Here is a 27,694-nt window from a genome sequence, read left to right on the forward strand (position 1 = left end):
TCACACGGTCAGTCATGGATAAGATGTACTATGAACCCTGCGACTCAGCAAGTGGTCAGACCAAATCAGAATGTACATACTGAAAACGCCCTTTGTGATAGGGAATATCCCAAAGGGGACTGAGCGTGGTGTCCTACCTTTGCCTGTTGACAAGGGACACAGGCCCTGGTCCATGCAGTGCAATAAAACTTGATGTTGGGCCAGATGAAATGTTACGTGACTAATTTGAGTGTGGCATGTACGGCAGGATGTGCAAGACTGTGCAGCATGTCAAACAGAGTTTTACAAGAGGGCTGTGAGACGACTGGTTGTATCCTTTCACGTAACACGTCACAACAAACAGGTCTGATGGTTCCTGACAGTGTGCACTGTTATAGTTGTAGCCCAATGTCTTGTCCAGTGAGTAATTGTGGTAGGTTGGCCCGTGCGTTGGCGAGTAGATCAAAGTCCAAATGAGTAGATGTGGTCACCAAGGAAAGGTTGTTCACGACTATATTTTCTGCATCTTGGACGTGTCTGATGTCTGTGGTAAATTGCAAGACCAGGTAAAGGTGGCGAAAGTGTCTTGGCGTGATGTTAACAAAAGGGATTTTGATCGTGTCTACAAGAGGCTTGTAGGCAGTGTAAATGGTTAGAGGGCATCCTTCAATGTCATCCTGGAAACAGCGGACCATCTCATAGATATACGATAGCTCTCTATGGGAAGTCGACGGCTTCATCTGAGTAATGGGCAACTTTTGAGAGAAGAAACGCAGTGGCTGTGTTACTCCGGTGGAGTACTGCGCCAATCGCGCGGTCGCTGGCGTCTCCACTGATCAAAAGGTGTGCGTCCAGTGATGGAAGGGCGACAGTGACAGCCTGTGTGAGGTCGGATTTAGTGTTGTCGAAGGCCATATCCATTTCAGGCACCCACATCAGGCATCTTTTGACACTGGTGTTCATGCAGTGGCTCAAGTCCGAGGGGGAAGGGGGGGGAGGGAGGGGAAGGAGGTGGATTTTTTCCCTTTTTACAGGCGTGTGGTGTATCCCCGAAACATCAACCATATGTCCATTGAAAATGACACACGATTGCTGTAGTTGGCATTTATCATTATTAATTACGACGCCTTGTATCACTAACTTGACCAAAAATGAGTCTCACGTTCATCAGGAGACTGCGAGAAAATTATCACGTCGTCTAGATAAGCAAGGCAGAAGGACATGTTAAATAGGACGTCGTCAGTAAACCTCTGCCAGGACTGGGCCGCGTTTTTTTAACGCATTGGCATAAATAAAACCTCGAATATACCGAATGGCGCGATTATTACAGTTTTTGGCATATCCTCGTCAGCCATAGGCCCTTTCACAGTCAACAGCACTGAATATAGTAGCCCTAGCAAGTTCGTGTGAAATGCCTTAAGTTCGGTACAGGGTAGCTGTCTATTATAGCCCAGACAACGAATTACCAATAATCGCCACACTATCGCTAAGTATTATCGTATTATCGTTTTAGAGGACGTATTTGATATGAGAAGCCTAGGCATTGTGAGGCCATACAAAATCAGCACACAAGAGTTCATCCACGTCGGTTTGGCTTTTAAGACCAGATTAGTGCTCAATAGATTTTTCACAAAATGGACATTTTTAATGAAAGGTCGTGATATCATTACGAGATAAATGTTGCCGTGAATGAATTTTAAGACTTTTTTGAATAGATTTCTTTCCACACATGTTACACTGGAATGGTTTTTCACCAGTATGAGTCACCATGTGTCTGTTAAGTACAGCAGTCTGTGAAAAACTGTTTGAACATTATTTACAAGATAATGGCCGTTCACCTGTATGAATTCTCTCATGTCGCTTGAAGTATGTTTGATTAGGGCACCATTTTTCACATACTCCACAGACGGATCCTCTTTGTTGATTGTGAACTAAGTGTGTCACTTCAGGTCTAGTTTCTTGCTGAACCTCTTGGAACATTTATCACTCTTGAAAATCAGTTTGTAATCAGACACAGTCATGTACTGAACCACGAAAGACGAATCACAGTTCACATTTCCAAAACCCTCCTTGTCAAGGCGTGCTTTATTGCCACCAAATGCTCTGCTGTAATCTCTTCATTTTTCGTTGTTGGAGGAAATTGAGCGGCTGATTTCCAGTATATGAAGGATGTGAATTCTGACGATTTTCAGGTAGTTGTAATGAATATTGAGTATTTTTCTCACTTTTTACCTGAAAATGGATATCACCTGTTCTTCTCACATGAGGATGAACTTTGCTACAAGACAAATTTTCCATTTCTTTCACACAGTAATCCTATTATTGTTTTTCACCAGTTTCTAACATTTACATTCACATCTGTATTCTGAAAAAAACCGTGTGGTGCATAGTGGAGGGTACGTCACATTGTACCAGTTACTAGGGTTTCTTCCTGTTCCATCCACGCGTGGAGCGCGGGAAGAATGGTCATTTGAATGCCTCTGTGCCTGCAGTAATTATTCTAATCTTATCCTCACGACCCTTATGCGAGCGATACATAGGGGATTGTAGTATATTCCTAGAGTAATCATTTGAAGCCGGTTCTTGAAACTTTGTTAATAGACTTTCTCGGGATATAACGTCTATCTTCAAGAGTCTTGGTTGGTTGGCTTGCTGTTTTAAGGTCATCATTCCCAATTCACATTCTGATGTAGTAGTAGCTACCTGCGATGAATTAAACAATGAATTGTGTACGTTCTGAATAAGTAAATCACTCAAACCATAGACTGGATCAGAACTTTATTTGCAGTCTACTGTTATGGAATCTCATGATGATGAACAAAGGTTTCTGTTAGCAGGAAATATATCAGAAGAACTCAGTTCAGAATTACTGTCATTTGTGGAGCTGCACACAAATAATGTGCTTGACTTTTCTGTCGGTTTTGTTGCAGTAGTTTGAAGCTTAAACATGTCGCTTTTGACAGTGATGAAGTTAGTTTCATTAAATTCTCATTGATTTGTTTCTGCTTCTTTGCCAGCACCCAGTAGTATCCTAAGCTTAGTATCTCTTCTTCATACTTTTGTCTGAAACTGTATGAGCTTTCCACTTGGTACACGCAATTGTAACATACTTCTGACAGCATTACATCTCCTTCAGATACCTGTTTTGAAGCCAACGTAATGTCTTCATCGTCGGGCAGTTCCTGTTGAGCCCTGTGAAACTCGCTAGACGTCTCGGCGATGCATGAGTGGAGAAGGTCATTGGCTGCTCGCATATCCGAGTTGGAGTGACAGAGTTCAGAGTGTGCAGCAGATGTCGTGTCCAGCTCATTCAGTGTCTGCAAAGTAGGAGACGACTTCGTATCATTGGCTGGAAAGGAGTTTCTGATCTTGTCGCTGATCGGCTGTTGGCTATCATGGCGCTGGAGCAGAGTGCGGTTCAGGTCTGACAGTAAATGGCAGTGAGGAAGATGGCTCCAAGGTGAGTGCCACCAATACAGCCACCAAGAACATCCAGGGCATAGTTGAGTGGTTGCCAGGATCGTGAGTAATGGAGGTGATGCCCACCACTGGTATCATGGAGTCATTAGTTGCACACAGTGGCATAGGTGAAGGTGGTAGCTGGTGCGAGAGGTTTGTGGAATCATGCTGATGTTGGCTGCAGTGTCAACTGGAAGGGAAGAATTCAGTTGTGCATCATAAATGAAGAGACAAGAGCCATCTGGTCAGAGATGAGACCTGCAGACGCTGTCATGAAATGGTGGTTTGTGGTGACTTGAAGAGGACAAGCGCCCTGGTGCACCAGTATAAGGCTGCGAGATCAGTTTGAGTATGAGCAAGGATGTCCACAATGTAGTGCATCAGTGTCGAAACGAGTGTGGAACCAGCGGTGACAATGCGCATGGGCGGGCGTAGTGCCCAGCCGACTCACATTGTTTTGACTGCCAGGTACAGCTCGGTGACTGTGCAGAGGTGCACTGGTGGTAGTCTGCACTGTAGGCTTTTGTTTATGTTCGTCATCTGGGAGACAGCATGGAGCAGTTGTGGGTTTGCCAAGGTTTGGTGAGTTCTAGTGGCCCGCATCTGCAAGGTACAAGGTGCACAGTACTGGCAGGGAGCACAAGCATGGTGTTGGCTAGGCTCATCTGTGTTCATGTGTTGTTGGCAATGTAGGTAGGGATGCTGTCAGCTGTAGTAAGGTCACAATGAGAATTAATCAGTGAGCAGTGCTGTCGAACGCTAACGTTCTGTCAGCCAGACATAGTTTGTAAACTAGTGGAGCATTCTCCGCACTGCCATTTGAATGCTCTCCAACAGTTTTAATAGCCACAAAGTATGATCCAAGGGCAGGCTTGTATCAATTTGCAGGTAAACCTTGCGCCACAACACAGAAGATGTTCTGTGACGGAATGAGATTCCACTTATCATTAGATGAAGTTTTTGCTCTGGCGAGCAGTATAGGCATTGAAGCAAAAGTGCCTTGAAAGTCTCACTTGTTTGTTTGCGCGTACACATCATGCAGAAAGTCACAAATGAGATAGGCGTTATCACCAAGGTGGTTGAGAAGTTCTGCAAATTTGTCATTGCCCTCAGTGATGTTTGTGGACTGCATTATGTACTCACTAAGTGAAAACCACAGCGTAGGTGAGTCCACATTCAGTGAAGGGAGTTTCAGCTGAGGATGTGCGAAATGGTAAAGGTCATGGCTGTGTGAGGCTGGCACCATCATGAGGTGAGCGTTGCCCAGAGAGGTAGATGTGGCAGGAGTGGAGGCACTGCAGAGTGCCATGTCATAAAGCAGCGAAGAGATATGCAGCATGGTTGGTGCGGCAGGTGCGGAAGCATCGGGGAGTAGCGCATCATAAAGTGGCGAAGAGAAACACAGCGTGGTTGGTAAGGCAATACCAGAAGCATCAGGTGGAGCATGTAGTGATGAGACGAAGGTATGTGCAGTGCATTAGATGTGTGCAGTGCATTACATGAGAGCCGAACATGAAGATGGGTGTGACTGGTGGTATGTGGTGCTGGTCCGTGGGAGCTGCCAGACACAGTGAGTACATGATATGCTCACGGGGTAATGAGTCTGGTAATGCAGTTGTACTGAATCTGTGCATTACACATGCATGGAGGGGTTGCAGAGTGTGCACATCATGCATAGTGGAAACAGCTGCAAGTGAACATGGTATGGGTGGCAGCAGTTGTGAGGTGTATGACACAGGCAGGTGTTGCATGACAACATACTCTTGTGTCCAGCTGCTAACTTTTATGTCCAAGAATGTCACTCAAACCCATGTTATTTTGTCTGGGAGGCAGTACATAGTTGGAAACAGTTTGAGGATCGTTTAGCAGAGTCCATTGTTGACTAAATATCGTGGCACTTTGGTGGGTGTCTGTATAGTTTTACAGAACTCTGGTAATGTTAATGCAATAAATTCAATGGCACTAAAGGAGTGTCCAGAGGAATAAGTGTCTTCCTTTCCCATGTGGAAGTTCAGAGCATTATGTGTACTGACAGCTGGAGTCACAGGAGGCCACTGTTCATCCACAATCGCATTCATTGTTGTAGCAGAATTACTAGGCAAATAGCCATCCAACATCATTACATTGCTGTCACTGGTAAGGTCACATTGAGAATATGACACATGCCATTGACAAGTTTGGTATGAAGCAGCGTGAGCCTGGCATAGTAGATATGGAAACAATAGAAGTATTGCTACTGGTTCACTACACACAGTCGAATTGGACACTTCACCCAGGTTTTGGGGAAACTGTACAAAACTGAGGCACAAAAAGTTTGTGGAATTCACATATGTTGATGAAGAGGTGAGACTGACATCCCTCAGAGCAGGAGATGGTTGAGCTGGAGGTTGCAGCTGCAGTGCAGGACAATGGACTAGCATAGGAGATTTTACATTTTAAACACAGTGCGGCTGAAATTTTGGGGTCACTACTATGGGAAATATGGTATTCAGGATAGTAATTGTGCATAATAATAACTAACTGTCATACAGTTCCACATGAACATGTTTTATTGTCCTAAAAGTTACAAAGCATGCTGTAACAAACATTGATCAGAGCGAACTAACTGCAGGTCCAGAGAGGTTAGTTCAGCTACCTCAGGGCAGCAGTTTTGTTCTGGACAAGTCCACTGCGTTACATCCCCACAGCTTTATTTCACATATCTTTGACTTTGATGGAAATAACAAATATCTTTGACCTACAAGTAGAGGTTATGTAATAAACTGAGATGACAAATGTCATGGAATACTTCCTATCATGTTGGACCTCCCTTTACCCACTGTAGTGGAGCAACTCCATGTAGCATGGGCTCAACAAGTTGCTGGAAGTCCCTGCAGAAATATTGAGTCATGCTGCCTCTATAGCCATCCATAATCTTGAAAGTGCTATCGGTGCACATGTTGGGCGATTTGGGTGGCCAAATCATTTGCTCAAACTGTCCAGAATGTCCTATGAATCAATTGCAAATAATTGTGACCTGGTGACATGATGCGTTATCCATAAAAATTCCATCATTGTTTGGGAACATGCAAATGGTCTCCAAGTAGCCAAACATAACCATTTCCAGTCAATGATCGGTTCAGCTGAACCAGTCCACTTCATGTAAACACAGCCCACAATATTCTGGAGCCATCACCAGCTTGTACATTGCCTTGCTGAGAACTTGGGTCCATAGCTTCATGAGGTCTGTGCCCCACTCAAACCCTACCATCAGCTCTGACCAACAAAATTGAGACTCATCTGACCATACCACAGTTTTCCAGTGGTCTAGGGTCCAATTGGTATTATAATGAGCCCAGAAAAGGTGCTGCAGGTGATGATGTACTGATTAGCAAAGGCACTCACATCAGTCATCTGCTGCCATAGCCCATTAATGCCAAATTTTGCTGCACTGCCCTAACAGATATGTTCATCGTATATCCTACTTTTATTTCTGCATATTTTGGCAGCCAGAAACAGTGGTCACGTATGTGAGTGTTGCATTTACATGAATATGTGTGTGTGTTCTCTAATCCGGAAGGAGGCTTTTTGGCTGAGAACTTACTTGTTTAGCGGTTTTTTTGTTGCAACTGTCTGCGACTCAACATTTCAACTACATGGTGAACAGTGATCTATCCTTTTCATAATATTGTCATTATTCCATCCTGGATTTCTGTTATTTCATTTTGCCTACTGGCTTTTATCCTATCCCATAACCCAGCACTATTTTCCTTCATTACTATTTCCTAATGTGTTACCATACCCAGTGTCCGTCCATTTCTTTCTTTTCTTTCCTGTGTTTTACTTGTCACCCTCCAAACTGCACAAAATGCTCTTACTTACAAGCCACACTGTACCAACTGTCTCATCTGTGCTCGACACATTTGCAAGACCGCGCTGATTGTTGGTGCAGCATCTCATGTTCCACATTTTGCCTGACAATATCACTAATCCTAGACCTCAAAATTGATCAATCTTCCTGTGGCACCCTCATATATTTTTGCATGTTATTTTCTGTACTTTCCTGTGCCGCATGCACTTTTACCTCATCCTACCAACCCAATCCCACCCCACACTCTTTCTCCCCTCTAAAGGTGTGGCCTTGACAGTCAGAGACAGTGGTCATGTGTGTGAGAGGTGTTTTTGTGTGAATGTGTGTGTTTGTTTGTTGTCTAATCCAGAAGAAAGCATTTTGGCCAAAAGCTTACTTGTTTAGCAGTCTTTGCATTGCACCTGTCTGTGACTCAACATTTCCATTGTATCGTGAGTAGCAATTCATTCTTTTCATAATATTGTTAACATAGTATATAGCGTGGTATTTGGACCTCTTCTGTTTTTTATGTGTGTGAATGATGTTAAATTGCTCTGTAAGGTCCAAAGTAGTTCTGTGTGCATAAAGTAATCCTCTGCATGTAAAAAGGTTTCTTTTAATGAATTAGAGACTCATTGCAGTAATGAGACAAGTGAAATTGTTCAGTACTTTAATGAAAGCCACCTAAGTGTAAGTATCAGCATTATGAAAAGGATAATTGCTGCTCACCATATAGTGGAGATGCAGAGTTACAGATAGGCACAACGAAAAGACAGTAAGAAAATGAGCTTTCAGCCAACAAGGCCTTTGTCAGAGATAGAACATACACATACACACTCATGCAAATGCAACTCACACACACATGACCATATTCTCTGGTGGCTGGGCCACACTGCAAGCAGCTGCACATGATGAGAGATGCAGTCGGGTGGCGGAGATATGGAGGAGGCTGGGGCAGGGAGGATAAGGACAGCGGGGTAGGGGTGGGGGAAGGTAAAGTGCTGCTTGTGAGAACATACAGATGAGGTGAAGAAAGAGTAGGGCAACTAGGTGTAGTCGGGAGGTTAGACAGAGCATGGGGGGGGGGGGGGTGGAGGTGAGGTTAGCGGGAAAGGAGAGAGGTAAAAACACTGTGGGTGCATTTTTGGAACAGAGGCCTGTGTAGTGCTGGAATGGGAACAGGGAAGGGGCTAGAGGGTAAGGAGGGTTGCAGGAACGTAGGATGTATTGCAGGGAGAGTTCCCACCTGCGCAATTCAGATAAGCTGGTGGTGGTAGGAAGGATCCTAATGGCACATTCTGTTAATCATTGTCCTTACCCTCTAGTCCTTTCCCTGTTCCCATTCCTGCATTACATTGTCCTCTATTCCACCAATGCACCCTTGGTCTTTTTATGTCTCCCCTTTTCAGCTAATCTGCCCCCCCCCCCCTCTCCCACTCTCTCTCCGTCTAATCATCTGACTCCACATCATCCCCATATGCTCCCACAAGCAGCACTTTACCGTCCCTCACCCCTACCCTGCTATCCCTCCCCCTCTCCGTCCCAGCATCCTCCTTACCTTCATCGCCCGACTGCGTCTCCCATCATGCACAGCTGCTCGCAATGTGGCCTCAGCAGGCAGAAACTGTGGTCATGTGTGTGTTAATTGCAGTTGTGTCATTGTAAGTGTGAAGTCCAAGTTGGCTGAGAACTCATATTCTGACAGTCTTTTTGTTGTTCCACCCTGTGATTCAGTATCTCCACTATATGGTAAGTGTAAGTACCAGTAACATGTGTCTCACGGAGTTCCATAACATTGATGGAATTAAAATGTATGTAGGTAGTAAAATGATAAAAAAACATTATTGTAGTGTAAACTTACTTGGCTCAAGCATTTAAAGTAATCTGAAAAAGGACAGGCTTGTCAACTTTCTAATACCTATGTTACCTAAGAATATATTTGTAACAAGCAATTCAGAGCAAATCTAAATAAGCTATAGGTTCTTCAAAAAGGGATATATGAATCATCTGCTGAACAAAATATCAGGGATTGTGCCATAAACAGTCTCCAAGAACTGGAGTGCTGACTGTAGTGAATATGTTTATTTTAAAAGCAATATTGCTTGTTATGGACTGCACCCCAGCATGTATTTTGTTTGATTTGTGTCAGTACAGTACCTGAAATAAAAAAAATTACATTAGTGGCCATAGAACATCATTTGGGTCAAAATTAGCCAGTGGAAAGCCTGTTACACTTATTTTTTTCTCTTTCCACAGCAGAGGTTAAGTTTCAGCTTAAGAAATTCCAATTTCAAAACCCTTTGTACACATCAGTAGAATATCATAGTTACATGAAAAATGAGAAGTGTTTTGAAAAGAATATGTCAACATCAGGAAACCATTTGTTTGTAATAATGTTTTTTGCATCCTTATTATTACTCAAGTACATCGCCCCTGTATAGACCCTCTATATACTCCTTCCACCTTTCTGCTTTCCCTTCTTTGCTTAGAACTGGGTTTCCTTCTGAGCTCTTGATATTCATACAAGTCGTTCTCTTATCTCCAAAGGTCTCTCTAATTTTCCTGTAGGCGGTATCTATCTTACCCCTAGTGAGATAGGCCTCTACATCCTTACATTTGTCCTCTAGCCATCCCTGCTTAGCCATTTTGCACTTCCTGTCGATCTCATTTTTGAGACGTTTGTATTCCTTTTTGCCTGTTTCACTTACTGCATTTTTATATTTTCTCCTTTCATCAATTAAATTCAATATTTCTTCTGTTACCCAAGGATTTCTACTAGCCCTCGTCTTTTTACCTACTTGATCCTCTGCCGCCTTCACTACTTCATCCCTCAAAGCTACCCATTCTTCTTCTACTGTATTTATTTCCCCCATTCCTGTCAATTGCTCCCTTATGCTCTCCCTGAATCTCTGTACAACCTCTGGTTCTTTTAGTTTATCCAGGTCCCATCTCCTTAAATTCCCACCTTTTTGCAGTTTCTTCAGTTTTAATCTGCAGTTCATAACCAATAGATTGTGGTCAGAGTCCACATCTGCCCCTGGAAATGTCTTACAATTTAAAACCTGGTTCCTAAATCTCTGTCTTACCATTATATAATCTATCTGATACCTTTTAGTATCTCCAGGGTTCTTCCATGTATACAACCTTCTTTCATGATTCTTAAACCAAGTGTTAGTTATGATTATGTTGTGCTCTGTGCAAAATTCTACAAGGCGGCTTCCTCTTTCATTTCTGTCCCCCAATCCATATTCACCTACTATGTTTCCTTCTCTCCCTTTTCCTACACTCGAATTCCAGTCACCCATGACTATTAAATTTTCGTCTCCCTTCACAATCTGAATAATTTCTTTTATTTCATCATACATTTCTTCAATTTCTTCGTCATCTGCAGAGCTAGTTGGCATATAAACTTGTACTACTGTAGTAGGTGTGGGCTTCGTATCTATCTTGGCCACAATAATGCGTTCACTATGCTGTTTGTAGTAGCTTACCCGCATTCCTATTTTCCTATTCATTATTAAACCTACTCCTGCATTACCCCTATTTGATTTTGTGTTTATAACCCTGTAGTCACCTGACCAGAAGTCTTGTTCCTCCTGCCACCGAACTTCACTAATTCCCACTATATCTAACTTCAACCTATCCATTTCCCTTTTTAAATTTTCTAACCTACCTGCCCGATTAAGGGATCTGACATTCCACGCTCCGATCCGTAGAACGCCAGTTTTCTTTCTCCTTGTAACGACATCCTCTTGAGTAGTCCCCGCCCGGAGATCCGAATGGGGGACTATTTTACCTCCGGAATATTTTACCCAAGAGGACGCCATCATCATGTAATCATACAGTAAAGCTGCATGCCCTCGGGAAAAATTACGGCTGTAGTTTCCCCTTGCTTTCAGCCGTTCGCAGTACCAGCACAGCAAGGCCGTTTTGGTTATTGTTACAAGGCCAGATCAGTCAATCATCCAGACTGTTGCCCTTGCAACTACTGAAAAGGCTGCTGCCCCTCTTCAGGAACCACACGTTTGTCTGGCCTCTCAACAGATACCCCTCCGTTGTGGTTGCACCTACGGTACGGCTATCTGTATCGCTGAGGCACGCAAGCCTCCCCACCTACGGCAAGGTCCATGGTTCATGGGGGGGGACCAGTAATAATAAGGAAATGAGGCACTTAAAGTAGTAAAAGAGTTTTGCTATTTGGGGAGCAAAATAACTGATGATGGTCGAAGTAGAGAGGATATAAAATGTAGACTGGCAATGGCAAGGAAAGCGTTTCTGAAGAAGAGAAATTTGTTAACATCCAGTATTGATTTAAGGGTCAGGAAGTCATTTCTGAAAGTATTCGTATGGAGTGTAGCCATGTATGGAAGTGAAACATGGACGATAAGTAGTTTGGACAAGAAGAGAATAGAAGCTTTCGAAATGTGGTGCTACAGAAGAATGCTGAAGATTAGATGGGTAGATCACATAACTAATGAGGAAGTATTGAATAGGATTGGGGAGAAGAGAAGTTTGTGGCACAATTTGACCAGAAGAAGGGATCGGTTGGTAGGACATGTTCTGAGGCATCAAGGGATCACCAATTTAGTATTGGAGGGCAGCGTGGAGGGTAAAAATCGTAGAGGGAGACCAAGAGATGAATACACTAAGCAGATTCAGAAGGATGTAGGTTGCAGTAGGTACTAGGAGATGAAAAAGCTTGCACAGGATAGAGTAGCATGGAGAGCTGCATCAAACCAGTCTCAGGACTGAAGACCACAACAACAACAACATTATTACTGGTATTGTTATTATTATTATTATTATTATTAAAGAACAGAGTTGTTGTGCAGCTTTTTAAAATAGGTGTGTTGTATGTTTCATCAGATGGATGAACTGGGATACAAAGCTACCTTAAAATTCTTTGTTTTGGAGGTTTTTTGCCAACAGAAATTTATCCAAACTTGCTGGAGATCTACATGGGGTATGTCACCTTATTTTCAGCAGCCAGTGAGCTTAAAATATTTACAATATGGATAGAGACAAAAGTAACCATCAAGTAACAGCAGATGGGAACTCTGCTTCCACATGGTGAGTAAATTTATCTCTCTTTCTCTCTCTCTCTCTCTCTGAATAGTACATAATAATAATAATAATAATAATGAGTACTGTAATATTTGAAGCAGCTTGTTTTTATTTCACATTTTCTCTCACAGTCTGATTATTTAATAGACATATTTCATATGATCTTGAGGAAAAACATAGAAAATGAAACAATGGAGTAATAATATAGCATTTGTACGAAACACATGATAAAAATAAATACAAAATTTTTGAGCTGAACAAAAGCATTATATTTATCTATATAAATGGCAGAGGGCAACAAGTTTCATGGAAACTATTGTGCTACCAGTATATTGTTATTATTTAAGATTAGGTTTATGCAGTAACATAATTTGTAGAAGGGATGAATAATACCTGTCTTACTGTATTCAAAGGACTGGTAAGCATGAATGGGTTTTAAGACTTCACCATTTTTTATTTATAGCAGATAGGGTTATTGTTTTTTATCTATGTAGCAAGGAAAACAATTACTGTGGATGGCATGCAGGATAATAAAGAGATACAAAGTTCATAAATATTGTTTATTTTGTGTATGAGTATTTCTTCTGCTTACAACAGTAATAATGCTTATTGTACAACAAGAGAATTAAACTACAAACAGATTCAGGGAGTTTACCTACTAATAAAATGTTTGGTTTAGGCATAAAATGGGTTGTATTATACAAATGATATAATGGTGATATTTGATACACTCAGACATCTACATAAGTGCATACAAATACACACATGCATTCCAGAAATGTTGGCTGAGTGACAGCTTCAATGAGTTTTGTTTGCAAAATATGGAAAGAGAATGAAACAAATTTTTACTGTGGTCCATTAAAGCACTTGATGTATATGATTAACTAGAGTTCTGACACTATAGAGTCAGTAATATCAGATATGCAAATATGTGAACAAAACAGTCAGACAGAGAGCAGTCAGTGAAATGAAATGTATCTGACAGGACAGTAAAGACATAGTTTATTTAGGTGATGGAGCACCAACTGAAGCTCAAATATTAGCATATTTAATGTCAATCTTTCAAAAACCCTACTTGTCAGGTTCATACAAACGTAATCCTGTACACAATTTTTCTGCTAGTAGGGGAAGAATACTTTCATTAAAGGTACACAAAAATATTTTATAGTACTCAGATCATAGCTTCTAATACAGTAGTTACGAGGATAATATCAAAGTACTATGTCTCTTTGATGGCTACACTTGCAGTTGTAGCACAGTCGGATGAGCAATGGCAACAAGGCCTACTACCAAAATATCAAACAGATGTTTGGTATTATACTTTCTCTGTGATTGTGCTGATACTTGGTTCTTCCTTTTCAACTTTGGGTGTGTTCCAGGACTGCTCTTTAACACTTCCTAATGCAAAGTACAAAACATATGTAGCTGCTGAAATTCCTGCAGCAATGTAAAATACTATATTCCATTGTGTTAGTGATGGCTGTAAAATAGGAAAGAGAGATAAAAATACATTAGATCTTTTATACACAATATTATAGAATTATTTTCTTTGTGATATAGAAGGTAGTATACTTCTTGCTAATATCATTATTTACACCACAGCTTGTATTATCCCTTCTCTACTACTTGGTGTTAAAAGGGAACAGACACTGAAAGCATTATTGTTACATATGTGATATGAAGCTATACTAACTAAAACTTTCTTATATGGGGCAGATCATCAGAACAGTTGGGAAGAGATGCAAGGGACATTAGTGATGAAAATGACTAAAACAACAAAGTAAATCAGCTGTTGCCAAGCACTGCTATGAATATAAACATAAAATAAAGTACAATGGGACCAGCAGTGTGGTGAAACTAGCAAGTTTCTGTGACAGCATAGTTAAAAGAGTCTATCAAAATACAGATATTAGAAAACTTAATAAACTGAGACAGAGTTTTCAGTTGAAACACAGCTTGGGGTCCAGTACTCACTTCATTTAGAGCCCATAATGTTTTTTGTTACAGTATGGTGTGCATTAAGAATTTTTGAATCACAAGGATTGCTACAAACACACAAAGATTACTAAATCACTACATGTTAACATTTCAACACGGCTCTCCAACATAATATAACACAAACAAAAACAGCTAGAAGCAAATGTCAAGGTCTTTTGTGTGGTTTATCACACCACTTGTCAGTGTCGGTAAATCTTTGAAAGAAGCCTTGTAGGCATTTGTGGGACAATTTGATACAGTGTGAGACACTGTATGTCACAGTCACAAGATGGTGATGAAGATTTGGGTTGTAACCTCCAGTTATGGAAATACTGGCATAAGATACCTAGATCAGAAGTTGCCCAGTCACTCACATGGCCAAGCCTCCTGAGCTATATTAGAGGAATATCAGATGTATATATAAATTAAACATGAGAAGACTGAGAATAGATCTCTGTGGTAGGCCATTATTCAATACTTCTGGACAGCTAGTGTCTTCTCCTGTGGTTACAGTAAATGTTCTTCCAACTGACATGTTGTTTGTTAGTTTCATTGTCCTCTGCATGGAGCAGCTTGTAATAAGTTGTAAAGTATCCCACATCTCCAAACTATATCATATGCTGCACTTAGATTAGTGCAAGCAAACGATGCTTTTTGTTTCATCTGGAATCATGCTTCAATAAATATTATTAACCCTCGAGCAGGTGCACCATTTTTCATAGCGTGAGCAGGCATGCGGCGCACTTTGAGCATATGTATAGGATAGCTTTGTTTATGTTATGTATCATCAAAACCACAGTTTAATCTTAGTTTATTTAAACAATGAGAAAATATGACCTTAACCACTGTTTTATTAAACAATAATGAAATAAATTTTCACTATAATACTCTGTTGTCAAGGGCAGATGTTACAGAGACAGCAATGACCCACTCAAAGCATTAAACAATGCAGATGCATCAGAACCCAGCATAATCTCATATACAACTGCCTCACTGTGGCATTATGTTGCTAGTTCGTAATCAGGGTCACTTTTTTGTATGAATCATACATTTTTTTCTCACCTAGCTCTCTTTGTATTTTATATTACTGCTGCTCACTTGGACATATGACAACACAATTTATTGCTGTGTTCCCTGAACCAATAGTGAACGAACTGGTATGTGTTTGCAGTTGTGAAAAAACAATGGAACCATGCTGAAACATTTTGTTTTTGGTTGGCGTACTTTATGCACAGGCACGCCCGCTCGAGGGTTAATGATAAGACTTGATGAACACTACTCAGTCCTGTTCCAAAGCCAGCTTCTTTAGCAGGAAGATTCTGAAAGATCACTGGGCTAATCCAACTGTACATAACCCTTTCAAGGCATTATAAATACTGCTCAGTAATGGGACTGGGCTATTGCTATGACCTTTGATTGCTTCATTTTTTGTAGGATTGAACCAGTTATAATATCAGAGAAGAAATCTGCCAGCCATCTTTTAGAATAGTTTGGGATGGATTCTGTCACTATCCAGTGCCTTTCAAGGTTTTAGAGTTTTAAGAGCAGCCAAAATTTCAGATGCAGAGAAAGTTCTTGAGAATTCACATTATTCATTAATGGTCTTTTTGAGCAATGAATGTTTGTGTCTGGTGTATCTTATGTCTGTTTTATCTCTTGGTGCTCTGGATGTAGACAGTAAATGTGACCCAATCCTATTAGCAGAGAGATGAGTCTTGCCTCTTACTTTTATTTTGTTTCTACCCAACTTCCTTAGTAATTACCAAGCTTATCTACTTGATGTTTGAAAATTGAGTGACACAACAGGCAACTAGATAATCTTGAAGATCTCCTGGCTAAAATTTGTCACAAGACATGGACTCACATGGTTCTTTCCAGGACCTTTGGAACTATCAGCACACAGATGATGATGGCAAGGGGTTAAGGACAGTCAAAACTAAACACAGTAATGAAAGTTTGCTCATTTGCCATTTTCATTTTTATAACTGCCTTGAAAAGTAGAAGTGTTATTGCAGATCCCATCAATGCAGTGGATGTCTCAGAATTCTACGTGAGTAGCTGTGTGTGTAGATTAGGCTGTGCTGGTGAGAGGAGTGATCCATGGATACATAGCAAATGCAGTGCAAATGAGGCTTGTTTATTTGAACAATTTCATAAAAAATACTGTATTTCTGCTAGGCAGCTATCTGCTGAAGAGAAGAAGACACACGATACATTGTAACATAGTCTGCTAAATTGAAATGTTGTGATAGATACTACATTTTAGAAACCTCATTTTCAGGTGAGCTGTGGTAAGTATACACTTATATGATCTGATCCTTTTGTAGGCATTAGCTGGTTAAGAGACAGATGAAGTATACAGGAGACAGTCCTGTATACGTTGTACTTGAAAGAAGTGGATTCACATTTTAGCTGCCATGAACAAATTTCAAACTGGTGATATATCATAGTATTTACTTCTATCTGATTAGTAAAAAAATGAACAAAAAATTAAGAAATGTGGTACTGTAATAATGCCTTACAGCATAAACTCTTAATGTCCAATCATCAAATGGATTTGCAGATTGCACCTTAATGCAATAAATGGAGAAATAGGGACCTGGCATTGTATGCAGATCTATAGGCCTACTAGGTAGCACCTATGGCAACAGAGACCACAATGCTGGATCTAATTTTATTTCACTAAACAGTCACATACACATATAAAAAAACTTTTTTTAAACTCACAATAGGCCAACACAAATCATCTGGAACTGAGTATTGTTATATGTCCAGTATATTCCACTTGAGTCAGAACGCAACTAAACTACAGGGACTTTAAAGCATCGCACTCCACAATTGTGATTTAGCCTTCATAGTTTGTGTCCCAAAAACTGTATTTTGAGTTGTATGGAGAAGCATTAATGACTGGATGTCATTATTCATATAAAAAAGCCATGTTCTAAATACTCACATTTTCATTAATCAGGGCTCCTACAGCAAGTGGAGCAAATATTCCACAGGATGTAACTACTGTGTGGAGAAGTCCTGATATTGTACCAGCAAAGTTGCGTGCCAGATCCATGTGATTAAGGTAACTTCCTCCATAGAGTGCTGAGTTTGTTGTTGTTGTTATTATTAGAAGAACCACAATAACACTTGAATTGCAGCCCACAAATGTAATGATGATAAAAGCTACTGCTGGCCCAATTCCCGCTGGAAAAAAATATTGCATATCATAAAGAGAATTTCAGCACAGTGGGAATGGGCACTATCTTAAAGTTCAAATTAAGTTTTTGCATGCGAGACTAATTATATTACATAAATGTTCTAGAAATATTTACTTACTAAGCAATTATTTAGAACCCACGTAAAATGAAGTTTCACTATCTTATATCTCAGTTTTTTCTGATAACCCCAATAAAAGATTAAAATTTTAACCATTTAAAAAGAAATCTGGCATTCTATAGTTTTAGCATGAAGTGTTAGAGCCCTTAATTGGGTAGGTAGGTTAGACAAATGGATGGATTGAAGGTGTAGTGGGAATTAGTGAAAAGTGCAGGCAGGAAGAACAGGACTTTTAGTAAAATGGGTACCAGGTTATCAACACAAAATCAGACAGAGGTAATGCAAGAGTATGTGCAAGAATGAATAAGGTAATAATAATAAGCCATAGTTACTATGAAAAGCTTAGTGAACACATTACTGCAGCCGAGGCAGACACAAAGCCAACACCCTCTACACTAACACAAGTTTAAATGTCTACTACCTCTGCAGGTGATGAAGAGATTGAAAGAATGTTTGATGAAATAAAAAAAAGAGTTATTTTGACTGCTGAGAGAGATGAAAATTTAATTGTAGGGGAGGGGTACTGTAGTTTGATAGTAAGAAAATGAAGAGAAGAAAAGATAGCAGGAGAAAATGAACTGGGGGAAAGGGGAAAACATTGACTGGGGGAAAAGTATGAAAGGGGAAGCAGCCTGCTGGAATTTCAGTGCAGTTTGGTCACTGCAGACATGTTGTTTAAGATTCATGAAAGAGGGCTGCATATTTGGAAGTGAGCGGGTGACACTGGAAGGTGTCAGATATATAATAGTGAGACAGAGAATTCAAAACCAAATTTTAAACAGGAAAAGTTTCCAGTGGCAGATATGAACTCTTACCACAATTAACTGATCATAAACTGCAAATTAAAACATTTAAAAATACATAAAGTTAGGGAATTAATGAGATGGAACCTGGATAAAATGAAACTGCCACTGCTGACAAAGTTTTAAAGGGAGCATTAGGTAATGTTAAGTGGGTAGCTTGTGAAATGAAATGGTGAAGGCAGCAAAAGATCAAAAATGAAGAAAAGGTCAAGGAAGGCCCAGTTTAATTTAATCACATGGCTAGGGCCCCCCATCGGGCAGACAGTTCACCGGGTGCAGGTCTTTCAATTTGATGCCACTTCGGCAACCTGCAGTCAAGGAGGATGATAGGATGATGATGAGGACAACACAACACCCAGTCCCTGGGCGGAGAAAATTCCCCGACCCAGCCAGGAATCGAACCCAGGCCCAGAAGATTGATATTCCATCACGCTGACCATGCAGCTACCGGGGGCGGACAAGGCCCAGTATAATTCTTGGATATCACATGTGTTGTTGACTATAACTGACAAAAGGAGGGAGCAGATGCAGAAGGGCTATACAAAGGAAATGAATTTGATGAGAGGCATGATAGTATCAGAAGAATTCGACAGAGCACTGGGAGTTCTAAGTCAAAAAAGGCACTTTGAGTAGATAACATTTCGTCAGAATTATTGTCATCCTTGGGAGAACATACTATGAAAAACAGGTAGCAGACTATGTTGTATTGGTGGAATACTTGGGAAATGAAATCAGTCCACACTGAAGATTGCTTTCTAATCTCTCATGCAACCCATCGTAGAATGTTGTTCAGATGCGTGGACCTGTCCCAACAGGATTAACACGAGGTATTAAATGTATACAGAGGAGGGCAGCACAAGTGGTCATCAGTTTGTCTGGCCCACAGCAGAGTGTCACAGAGATGTTGCAAGAAGTGAACTGTGAGACACCTGAAGATGTAAACTGCCCTGAGGAAAAATACTAACGAAGTTTCAAGAAATGGTTTTAAATGATGACTCTAAGGATTTACTACAACCTCTTACATATTGTGAGGACAACATCTGGTTAATTACAGCATGCACAGAGGCATTTAAACAGTCATTCTTTCACACTCCATATGTGACTGGATAGGGGAGAAAGCCCTGATAGCTGGTAGAATGGGACATGTTCTCTGCCATGCTCTTCACAGTGATCTGCAGAGTATGGATGTAGATGTGAATAAAACTGGTCCTCTTACAGGAGAGATGAGGCAGGTGAAATACACTGAGACTTCAGGAAAGATATAATAATTCTGATTCCAAAGTAGGCACGTGCCGACAGGTGCGAATATTACTGAACCATAGTTTAATAAATTATGGTTGCCAAATGCTAATATAAAATTACATATAGAAAAATAGAAAAACTGGTAGAAGATGACCTCAGGGAAAATTAGTTTAGATTCTAGAGAAATTTAGAAACATGCAAGGTAATACTGACCCTACAACTAGTCTTGGACAACAGACTGAAAAAGGCAAACCTATGTCATAGCATTTGTAGATTCAGAGAAAGGTTTTGACAATGCTGACTCAAATATACTCTTATAAATTCTGAAGTTAGCATGGAGCAAAAGGTTATCTACAACTAGTGCAGAAACCAGACTGTAGTTACAAGAGATGAAAGATGTGAAAAGTGAACAATAGTTGAGAAGGGAGTAGCCAATCTACAGTGTTATGCATACTGCACACAAGCACGCAGTAAAGGAAACAATTCAGATATTTTAAAAATGAATTCAAGTGCAAGGAAAAGAAAGTAATACTTTTATGCTTGGCTGAAGTAATCCTGTCAAAAGATGGCACAGGACTTGGAAAATCAATTGGATGGTGGTTATGCACCACTTGACCAAGCACCATTTTGTATTTTTTTTTAGATTTTTGTACCTACTCATGTGTGGAAGTGTAAACTATCTATAAAAATTGTTTTACACCAATATGATCAATTTTTCAACAGGAAGTTAATTTGAATGAAACGGCAAACACTCCACCTCAATTATCACATTTTACATCAGTTGACTAACCACGCAATCTTACAGTTTTACAGTTTTATTTTGCATCAGTTGGCTATGTGGCAAATAAATATCAGTTGGACACATGATGCATTAATGCTTTGCCTTTGCTCTCCCCCCCCCCCCAATCCCCACCCACTCATGCGCTGTGGTTCTCTCTCCCATGTGTCGTGTGTTTTTCCGATTGTGAGACAGTCCTCTAATAATATATTTTATAGTTTTTACTGTTCTTGAGTGTTGTTTGGATAATGGAACATGAGCAGAATGTGTAATTGAGATCATGAAGAAGATGGATGAACTTGAAACTCAAGTTAGTTTCTTAGTATAAGACTGGGTTTTGAGGTGCAGTCTAATTGCAAATTATATGTAGGCTCTTCTAGCTATGATTCATAAAAGTGACATTCTAAATTACTATATTTAATTAAGCATCTGGTTTTCCATATGCAGGAAAATGAAGATGCAGTAGGCTTCCAGTGACTTGCCTTTGCAACATCTTATCCATCACATAAATCTGCTGTTGATGTCACACCATCGAGTCCAATAAAGTCTAATTTAAGCCCCAACATCTGTACAACCATATTATGAAAGAAATAATGTTTCCAATTTGGGTGCTGTGATCCCAACTAAAATTTCTGAAGGCTGTGAAGAAATACAAGATCATGAAATGTTGAATGATGAATACATAGGAGAGTCTTCAAATGGGAGACCAAGGAAGGGACAGGCAAGAAAGTACCCATCACAAAATTAATATATAAGGAGGACAAATATGTTAGAAATAAGACTTACATAACTCAAAGAGTAAAATGTTTTTCAAAGTTAAGAAGGGATAATTTAAAATTTTACAATACTGACTCACGTGATGCTCAAACAGCACTTATTTGCACTATGGTACGCCTACAGGAAAATGAAGTAAAAGGGAGAGACTTAAGAACTTACAGAAAAGGATGTAAACAATATGCGGGTACTTGTATGTAAAACTTTCTTACTCTAGACTTTTAGAATATCCAACAGAATGAAACATTTGGCTCTACAGAAAATTAAGTTACCACAGGACATTATACACTTCCAAGGAGTGGGTTTATGAAAGAACAGGCTTGCTGAAGAGAAATGCAAAGAAGTAGTAGATCATATCAGAAAAATTCCTAAATACAAATCTCACTTTAGAAGAGGAAAAACAAATAGAAAATTCCTTGTCCCAGAAATTACCCTTTACCTCATGTACAGTCTGTACAAAAAAGAATATTCAGACCCAGTACACTGGCCTCTTACAAGAAATCATTACTGTCAAAATTTAATTTACAAAGAAAGGAGCTGAAAAAAGACATATGTAGCCTAATGTTTGTGACAGACTTGAGGTCCTGAAAAAAATTGTGACAATTTAGTGGCACAAAACCATAAGACTAATGAAAAGTGCTCATCTTAATATAGTGAAGGCTGCTCAGGATCTGAAATCTTCAGATATTTTATGAGCAAAATAAGAAGAGAAGGGAGAAGTTCTTTTTTTGTGTTGACCTTGAAGAAATGTTGCCTCCTCCAAGAATTCCTCCAAACGTTGTGTTCTGCAAGCAACAATTGTGGCTATATAACATAGGTATTCATAATGCTAGTATGGACACAAGACACTGCTAAGTATGGTTAGAGGGTGAGGCAGGACATGGAGAAAATAGAAACATCAAGATGTTTTTCATGCTAAAATCCATTTTAGATCAGCATCCTGCACTGTAGAAAATAAGACAGAGAATTCTTATACCTAGACGTATATTCCTTCCAGATGACAGCAATTCTGCAGACATATGAGGGTGAGTCAAATGAAAACCTTAAATTTTTTTAAAAATATTATTTATTGTGCAGAAGTGGTACAAAGCTGTATCACTTTTCAACATAATCTTGCCCACACTCAATGCAAGTCCTCCAGCACTTACAAAGTGCATAAATTCGTTTAGAAAAAAATTCTTTTGGTAGTCCATGCAACTACTCATGCACATGCACCGTGTGGTGTACCTCTTCATCAGAATGGAACTTCTTTCCTCCCATTGCGTCTTTGAGTGGTCCAAACATATGGAAATCACTTGGGGCAAGGTCTGGTGAGTACGGTGGATGAAGAATACACTCAAAATGCAGGTCTGTGATTGTTGCAACCGTTGTATGGGCAGTGTGGGGCCTCGCATTGCCATATTGCAAAAGTACACCTGCTGACAGCAATGCACATCACTTTAATTTGATTGCAGGCCGCAGATGATTTTTTAGGAGATCTGTGTATGATGCGCTAGTGACAGTGGCATGTAATGCTCCAAAATGACGGTTTTTTTTGCCCCAAAAGAGAGTCAGCATAACCTTCCCTGCTGATGGTTCTGTTCGAAACTTCTTTTGTTTTGGTGATGAGGAATGGTACCATTGCTTGCTCGCTCTCTTCATTTCCGGTTGGTGGAAGTGAACCCAGGTTTCGTCCCCAGTAACGATTCTTGCAAGGAAGCCATCTCCTTCTTGTTCAAAGTGCCGAAGAAGTTCTTCACATGCATCAACACGTCATTCTCTCATTTCAGGAGTCAGCTGCCATGGCACCCATCTTGCAGACACTTTGTGAAACTGGAGTACGTCATGCACAATGTGGTGTGCTCACCCAAGACTAATCTGTAAACATGCTGCAATGTCATTCAGTGTCACTCGGCAGTTTTCCTTCACTATGGCTTCAACTGCTGCCATGTTCTGTGGAGTCACAACGCGTTGTGCCTGACCTGGATAAGGAGCATCTTCCACTGAAGTCACACCATTTGCGATCTTCATACTCCATTTGTAGACTTGCTGAGGTGACAAACATGCATCACCTTCATTCGTCAATGAATATCGATAGGTTTCACACCTTCACTACGCAAAACCTGAATAACAGAACGCTGTTCTTCCCTGGTGCAAGTCTGCAAGTGGGGCAGCCATCTTTATACTGATACTGCGACGGTATGTGTACATCTGCACTATGCTGCCACCTACAGGCCATTCTGCATGCTGTTTGTAGTATGCTTCCCAACCTACAGGATAACGGCGCGAAATTTTGATTTGTTATTAAAAATTTAAGGTTTTCATTTGACTCACCCTCATAGCATGCACTCTTAAACTGCAACAGAGACTTTTTATACCAAATGATTACATGTATGTCCTGGAAGTGTGTCACAATAGAAATCCTCTTACTGTCCATTTCAAGAGTGTGTCAAATGTAGAAAACAACATAGTAAATCACAAAACCAACTCCCAGAAAAGAAAATAAAGTGGTTGATGATGAGAGATGTAGAACAGTTTAAAGACAAACCATTCAATATATTGTTCAAAACTGGATTTAATGATGAACAATTTGAAATTGACATTATAGCCCAAGATGCTGGATGTGGCAGTCATGTACGTACAATGTGTGCTTGCTTGTGTGTGTGAGCGCTGTGTCTTTCTCTTTTGCTGAATAAGGCTGTGGCCAAAAGCTTTATCTAAGTGTCTTTTAACTGTGGCTCTCTGCAGGCAAACATGTCTTATTTACAGTAAGTAGTGCTCTATCATTTCCTATATTGTTGATATTCTTCTCTGGAGTTTCCATTGTTTGAAATTGACATTAGTAAGAAATTAGCTGGTTGACCTCCTCAAATACGGGATAAAATCAATTTTCATGCCCTCTTAACACTTCTATGGTCAAATGGGAACCCAATTTCTAAAGCCAAGATAAAGGGCATTCATTGCCTGATGGGTCTCATTCCAAATGATGCACAAGATTTTTACCACAAACTCTTCATGCACCCTGACTCCGACGATTAAACTGATGGCTTTGGCTGCTCACAACTGTAGTTTATTGTTGATAGTGAAATATCAAAATAAGAAATTTCTATTTTTCACTTATACAAGTCTTAAGTTTCCATTTCTTTGTAAGAGCGTTCATTATAATTTCATGTCTACAAAATTTACAACAAAAAACATCCTAAGAAATAGCTTCATTATATTTAAATTAAATGTATGCTATAATTTTGTAATGTTGTAGTCGGTATCTGGCATTCATATATTCAAATAAGGTGTGTAAATGTATAAAATCAATGTTACTACCTGTGTTCTTAGGTCAATAAAATACAATTATAGCTCCAAACTATTATATATCATCATAATTTTTTACTTCTAGAAATGTTTTTCTAATTGCATTAGAGAGTGTGCAGTATTTTCTGAATATACAAGGAGCATTTTTCTTCAAGTTATGTAGGAAGATGTTACTTGAATAAACACATAAATAAAAAGCTTAAACATTGAATGGTAATGCTATTTTCCTTGTATACCAGTTAAGTATCTTTAAATATAACCTGAACTAATACAATTGTATCATGATTTATGAAATAATTGACATGACATTACATCCTTCTCTAATTTTCATCACTTGACAAAGAGACACATTTTGGCCTGGAATCAGCTAACATAAAATGTAGAACTGAAAATCATACATAAAAGCATCACATGACCAAGTACCATTTCTATATAAAGTCACAGTTTTGCTACATTTTATATGATTTTAAGATATGGGCATCTAAATTTAATTCAGTTTCATAATTGTAGTGCTTAAAAACTAGATTTAGTGTAGGAACTGAATTCATATTAACTCTTTCACATTTTCGCAATCTCTCAAAATAAAGTTTTAGTGCTTGGTAAGCTGATGCATAACACCATCCAATTGAATGAAATGGATAGTCTCTTTGAAAGAGGTTAAAAGAACATCAACAAAATTACCAGAAAGCAGGTGTTGACAGATGTGAAAATTACCGAACTATCAGTTGAATAAGTCACAGCTGCAAAATACTAACACAAATTCTTTACAGACGAATGGAGAAACTAGTAGAAGCCAACCTACAGGAAAATTAAAGAGACCTTTGGAGATAAGAGAATGACTTGTATGAATATCAAGAGCTCAGATGGAAACCCAGTTCTAAGCAAAGAAGGGAAAGCAGAAAGGTGGAAGGAGTATATAGAGGGTCTATACAAGGGCGATGTACTTGAGGACAATATTATGGAAATGGAAGAGGATGTAGATGAAGATGAAATGGGAGATATGATACTGCGTGAAGAGTTTGACAGAGCACTGAAAGACCTGAGTCGAAACAAGGCCCCCGGAGTAGACAAAATTCCATTGGAACTACTGACGGCCGTGGGAGAGCCAGTCCTGACAAAACTCTACCATCTGGTGAGCAAGATGTATGAAACAGGCGAAATACCCTCAGACTTCAAGAAGAATATAAAATTCCAATCCCAAAGAAAGCAGGTGTTGACAGATGTGAAAATTACCGAACTATCAGTTTAATAAGTCACAGCTGCAAAATACTAACACGAATTCTTTACAGACGAATGGAAAAACTAGTAGAAGCCAACCTCGGGGAAGATCAGTTTGGATTCCGTAGAAACACTAGAACACGTGAGGCAATACTGACCTTACGACTTATCTTAGAAGAAAGATTAAGGAAAGGCAAACCTACGTTTCTAGCATTTGTAGACTTAGAGAAAGCTTTTGACAATGTTGACTGGAATACTCTCTTTCAAATTCTAAAGGTGGCAGGGGTAAAATACAGGGAGCGAAAGGCTATTTACAATTTGTACAGAAACCAGATGGCAGTTATAAGAGTCGAGGGAGATGAAAGGGAAGCAGTGGTTGGGAAGGGAGTAAGACAGGGTTGTAGCCTCTCCCCGATGTTGTTCAATCTGTATATTGAGCAAGCAGCAAAGGAAACAAAAGAAAAATTCGGAGTAGGTATTAAAATTCATGGAAAAGAAATAAAAACTTTGAGGTTCGCCGGTGACATTGTAATTCTGTCAGAGACAGCAAAGGACTTGGAAGAGCAGTTGAATGGAATGGACAGTGTCTTGAAAGGAGGATATAAGATGAACATCAACAAAAGCAAAACAAGGATAATGGAATGTAGTCTAATTAAGTCGGGTGACGCTGAGGGAATTAGATTAGGAAATGAGGCACTTAAAGTAGTAAAGGAGTTTTGCTATTTGGGGAGCAAAATAACTGATGATGGTCGAAGTAGAGAGGATATAAAATGTCGGCTGGCAATGGCAAGGAAAGCGTTTCTGAAGAAGAGAAATTTGTTAACATCCAGTATTGATTTAAGTGTCAGGAAGTCATTTCTGAAAGTATTTGTATGGAGTGTAGCCATGTATGGAAGTGAAACATGGATGATAAATAGTTTGGACAAGAAGAGAATAGAAGCTTTCGAAATGTGGTGCTACAGAAGAATGCAGAAGATTAGATGGGTAGATCACATAACTAATGAGGAAGTATTGAATAGGATTGGGGAGAAGAGAAGTTTGTGGCACAACTTGACCAGAAGAAGGGATCGGTTGGTAGGACATGTTCTGAGGCATCAAGGGATCACCAATTTAGTATTGGAGGGCAGCGTGGAGGGTAAAAATTGTAGAGGGAGACCAAGAGATGAATACACTAAGCAGATTCAGAAGGATGTAGGTTGCAGTAGGTACTGGGAGACGAAAAAGCTTGTACAGGATAGAGTAGCATGGAGAGCTGCATCAAACCAGTCTCAGGACTGAAGACCACAACAACAACAACAATGGAATGCAGAGCTGTATCAAATCTGCCTTCACGCTGAATGGCAGGAGAGTTCCTGTCAATATCTTTTCAATTAACGAAAGCTGTAGGTATTCAAAACAGTTTCTGCTGTTGCAGTGCTACTCACTTTGAAATCTCTATTATTTCCTCTCCATTTTTCACATCTTGCTAGGGTAGTCCAGCAAACATTAATTGATGTGTAAAAAGTCTTCTCATTGGTTTATGAAAAATCCTCATGCAAGAAGAATAAATTGTCATGGAAACAAGTAAATACCTGTACTAATTTTTCTGTGCCACACAACAATCAAAAATCCTTGTACAGGCTGGCCAGTCACTGTTAGACAGTGAGTGATAGTAGGAAAAGCCTTCCTTTCAACTATCAAGTAAAAGTGCTGTCTTCAGCATTTTTAATTGGGTGTTTTATTGACATAAACTAGAAGGTAAGTGTTATCCAAAAAGGGCAATATTTAAAAATGTATGTAATTTATTTTTGAGTACACTACTAATGAAAAGAGAAACATTTCTATGAAGAGAAACTAATTTATGAATTGCAAGGAGTTACCTTACTGTACTCATGTAAGTTTAAGGAAACTATCTGTAATTATTGAACTGCTAATTGCTAATTTTAATCTATTGATAAAAAATTAAATAATAGTGAC

The 27,694-nt window shown here is 39.6% G+C and overlaps 1 protein-coding gene across 1 annotated transcript in view; it reads right to left on the bottom strand.

Annotated features, from left to right (window-relative positions):
• The window catches only part of LOC124775486 (sialin-like), a 140,869-nt gene that overhangs the window by 81,361 nt on the left and 31,814 nt on the right, over positions 1-27,694 (bottom strand). The window contains exons 7-8 of the mRNA XM_047250319.1: positions 17,262-17,503; positions 3,090-3,296 (exon numbers count right to left, since the gene is read on the bottom strand). Coding sequence (XP_047106275.1) covers positions 3,090-3,296; positions 17,262-17,503 — 449 coding nt within the window. The remainder of the gene's footprint in view (positions 1-3,089; positions 3,297-17,261; positions 17,504-27,694) is intronic.

Source organism: Schistocerca piceifrons, chromosome 2 (genome assembly GCF_021461385.2).
Source record: "Schistocerca piceifrons isolate TAMUIC-IGC-003096 chromosome 2, iqSchPice1.1, whole genome shotgun sequence".
Taxonomy (NCBI): domain Eukaryota; kingdom Metazoa; phylum Arthropoda; class Insecta; order Orthoptera; family Acrididae; genus Schistocerca; species Schistocerca piceifrons.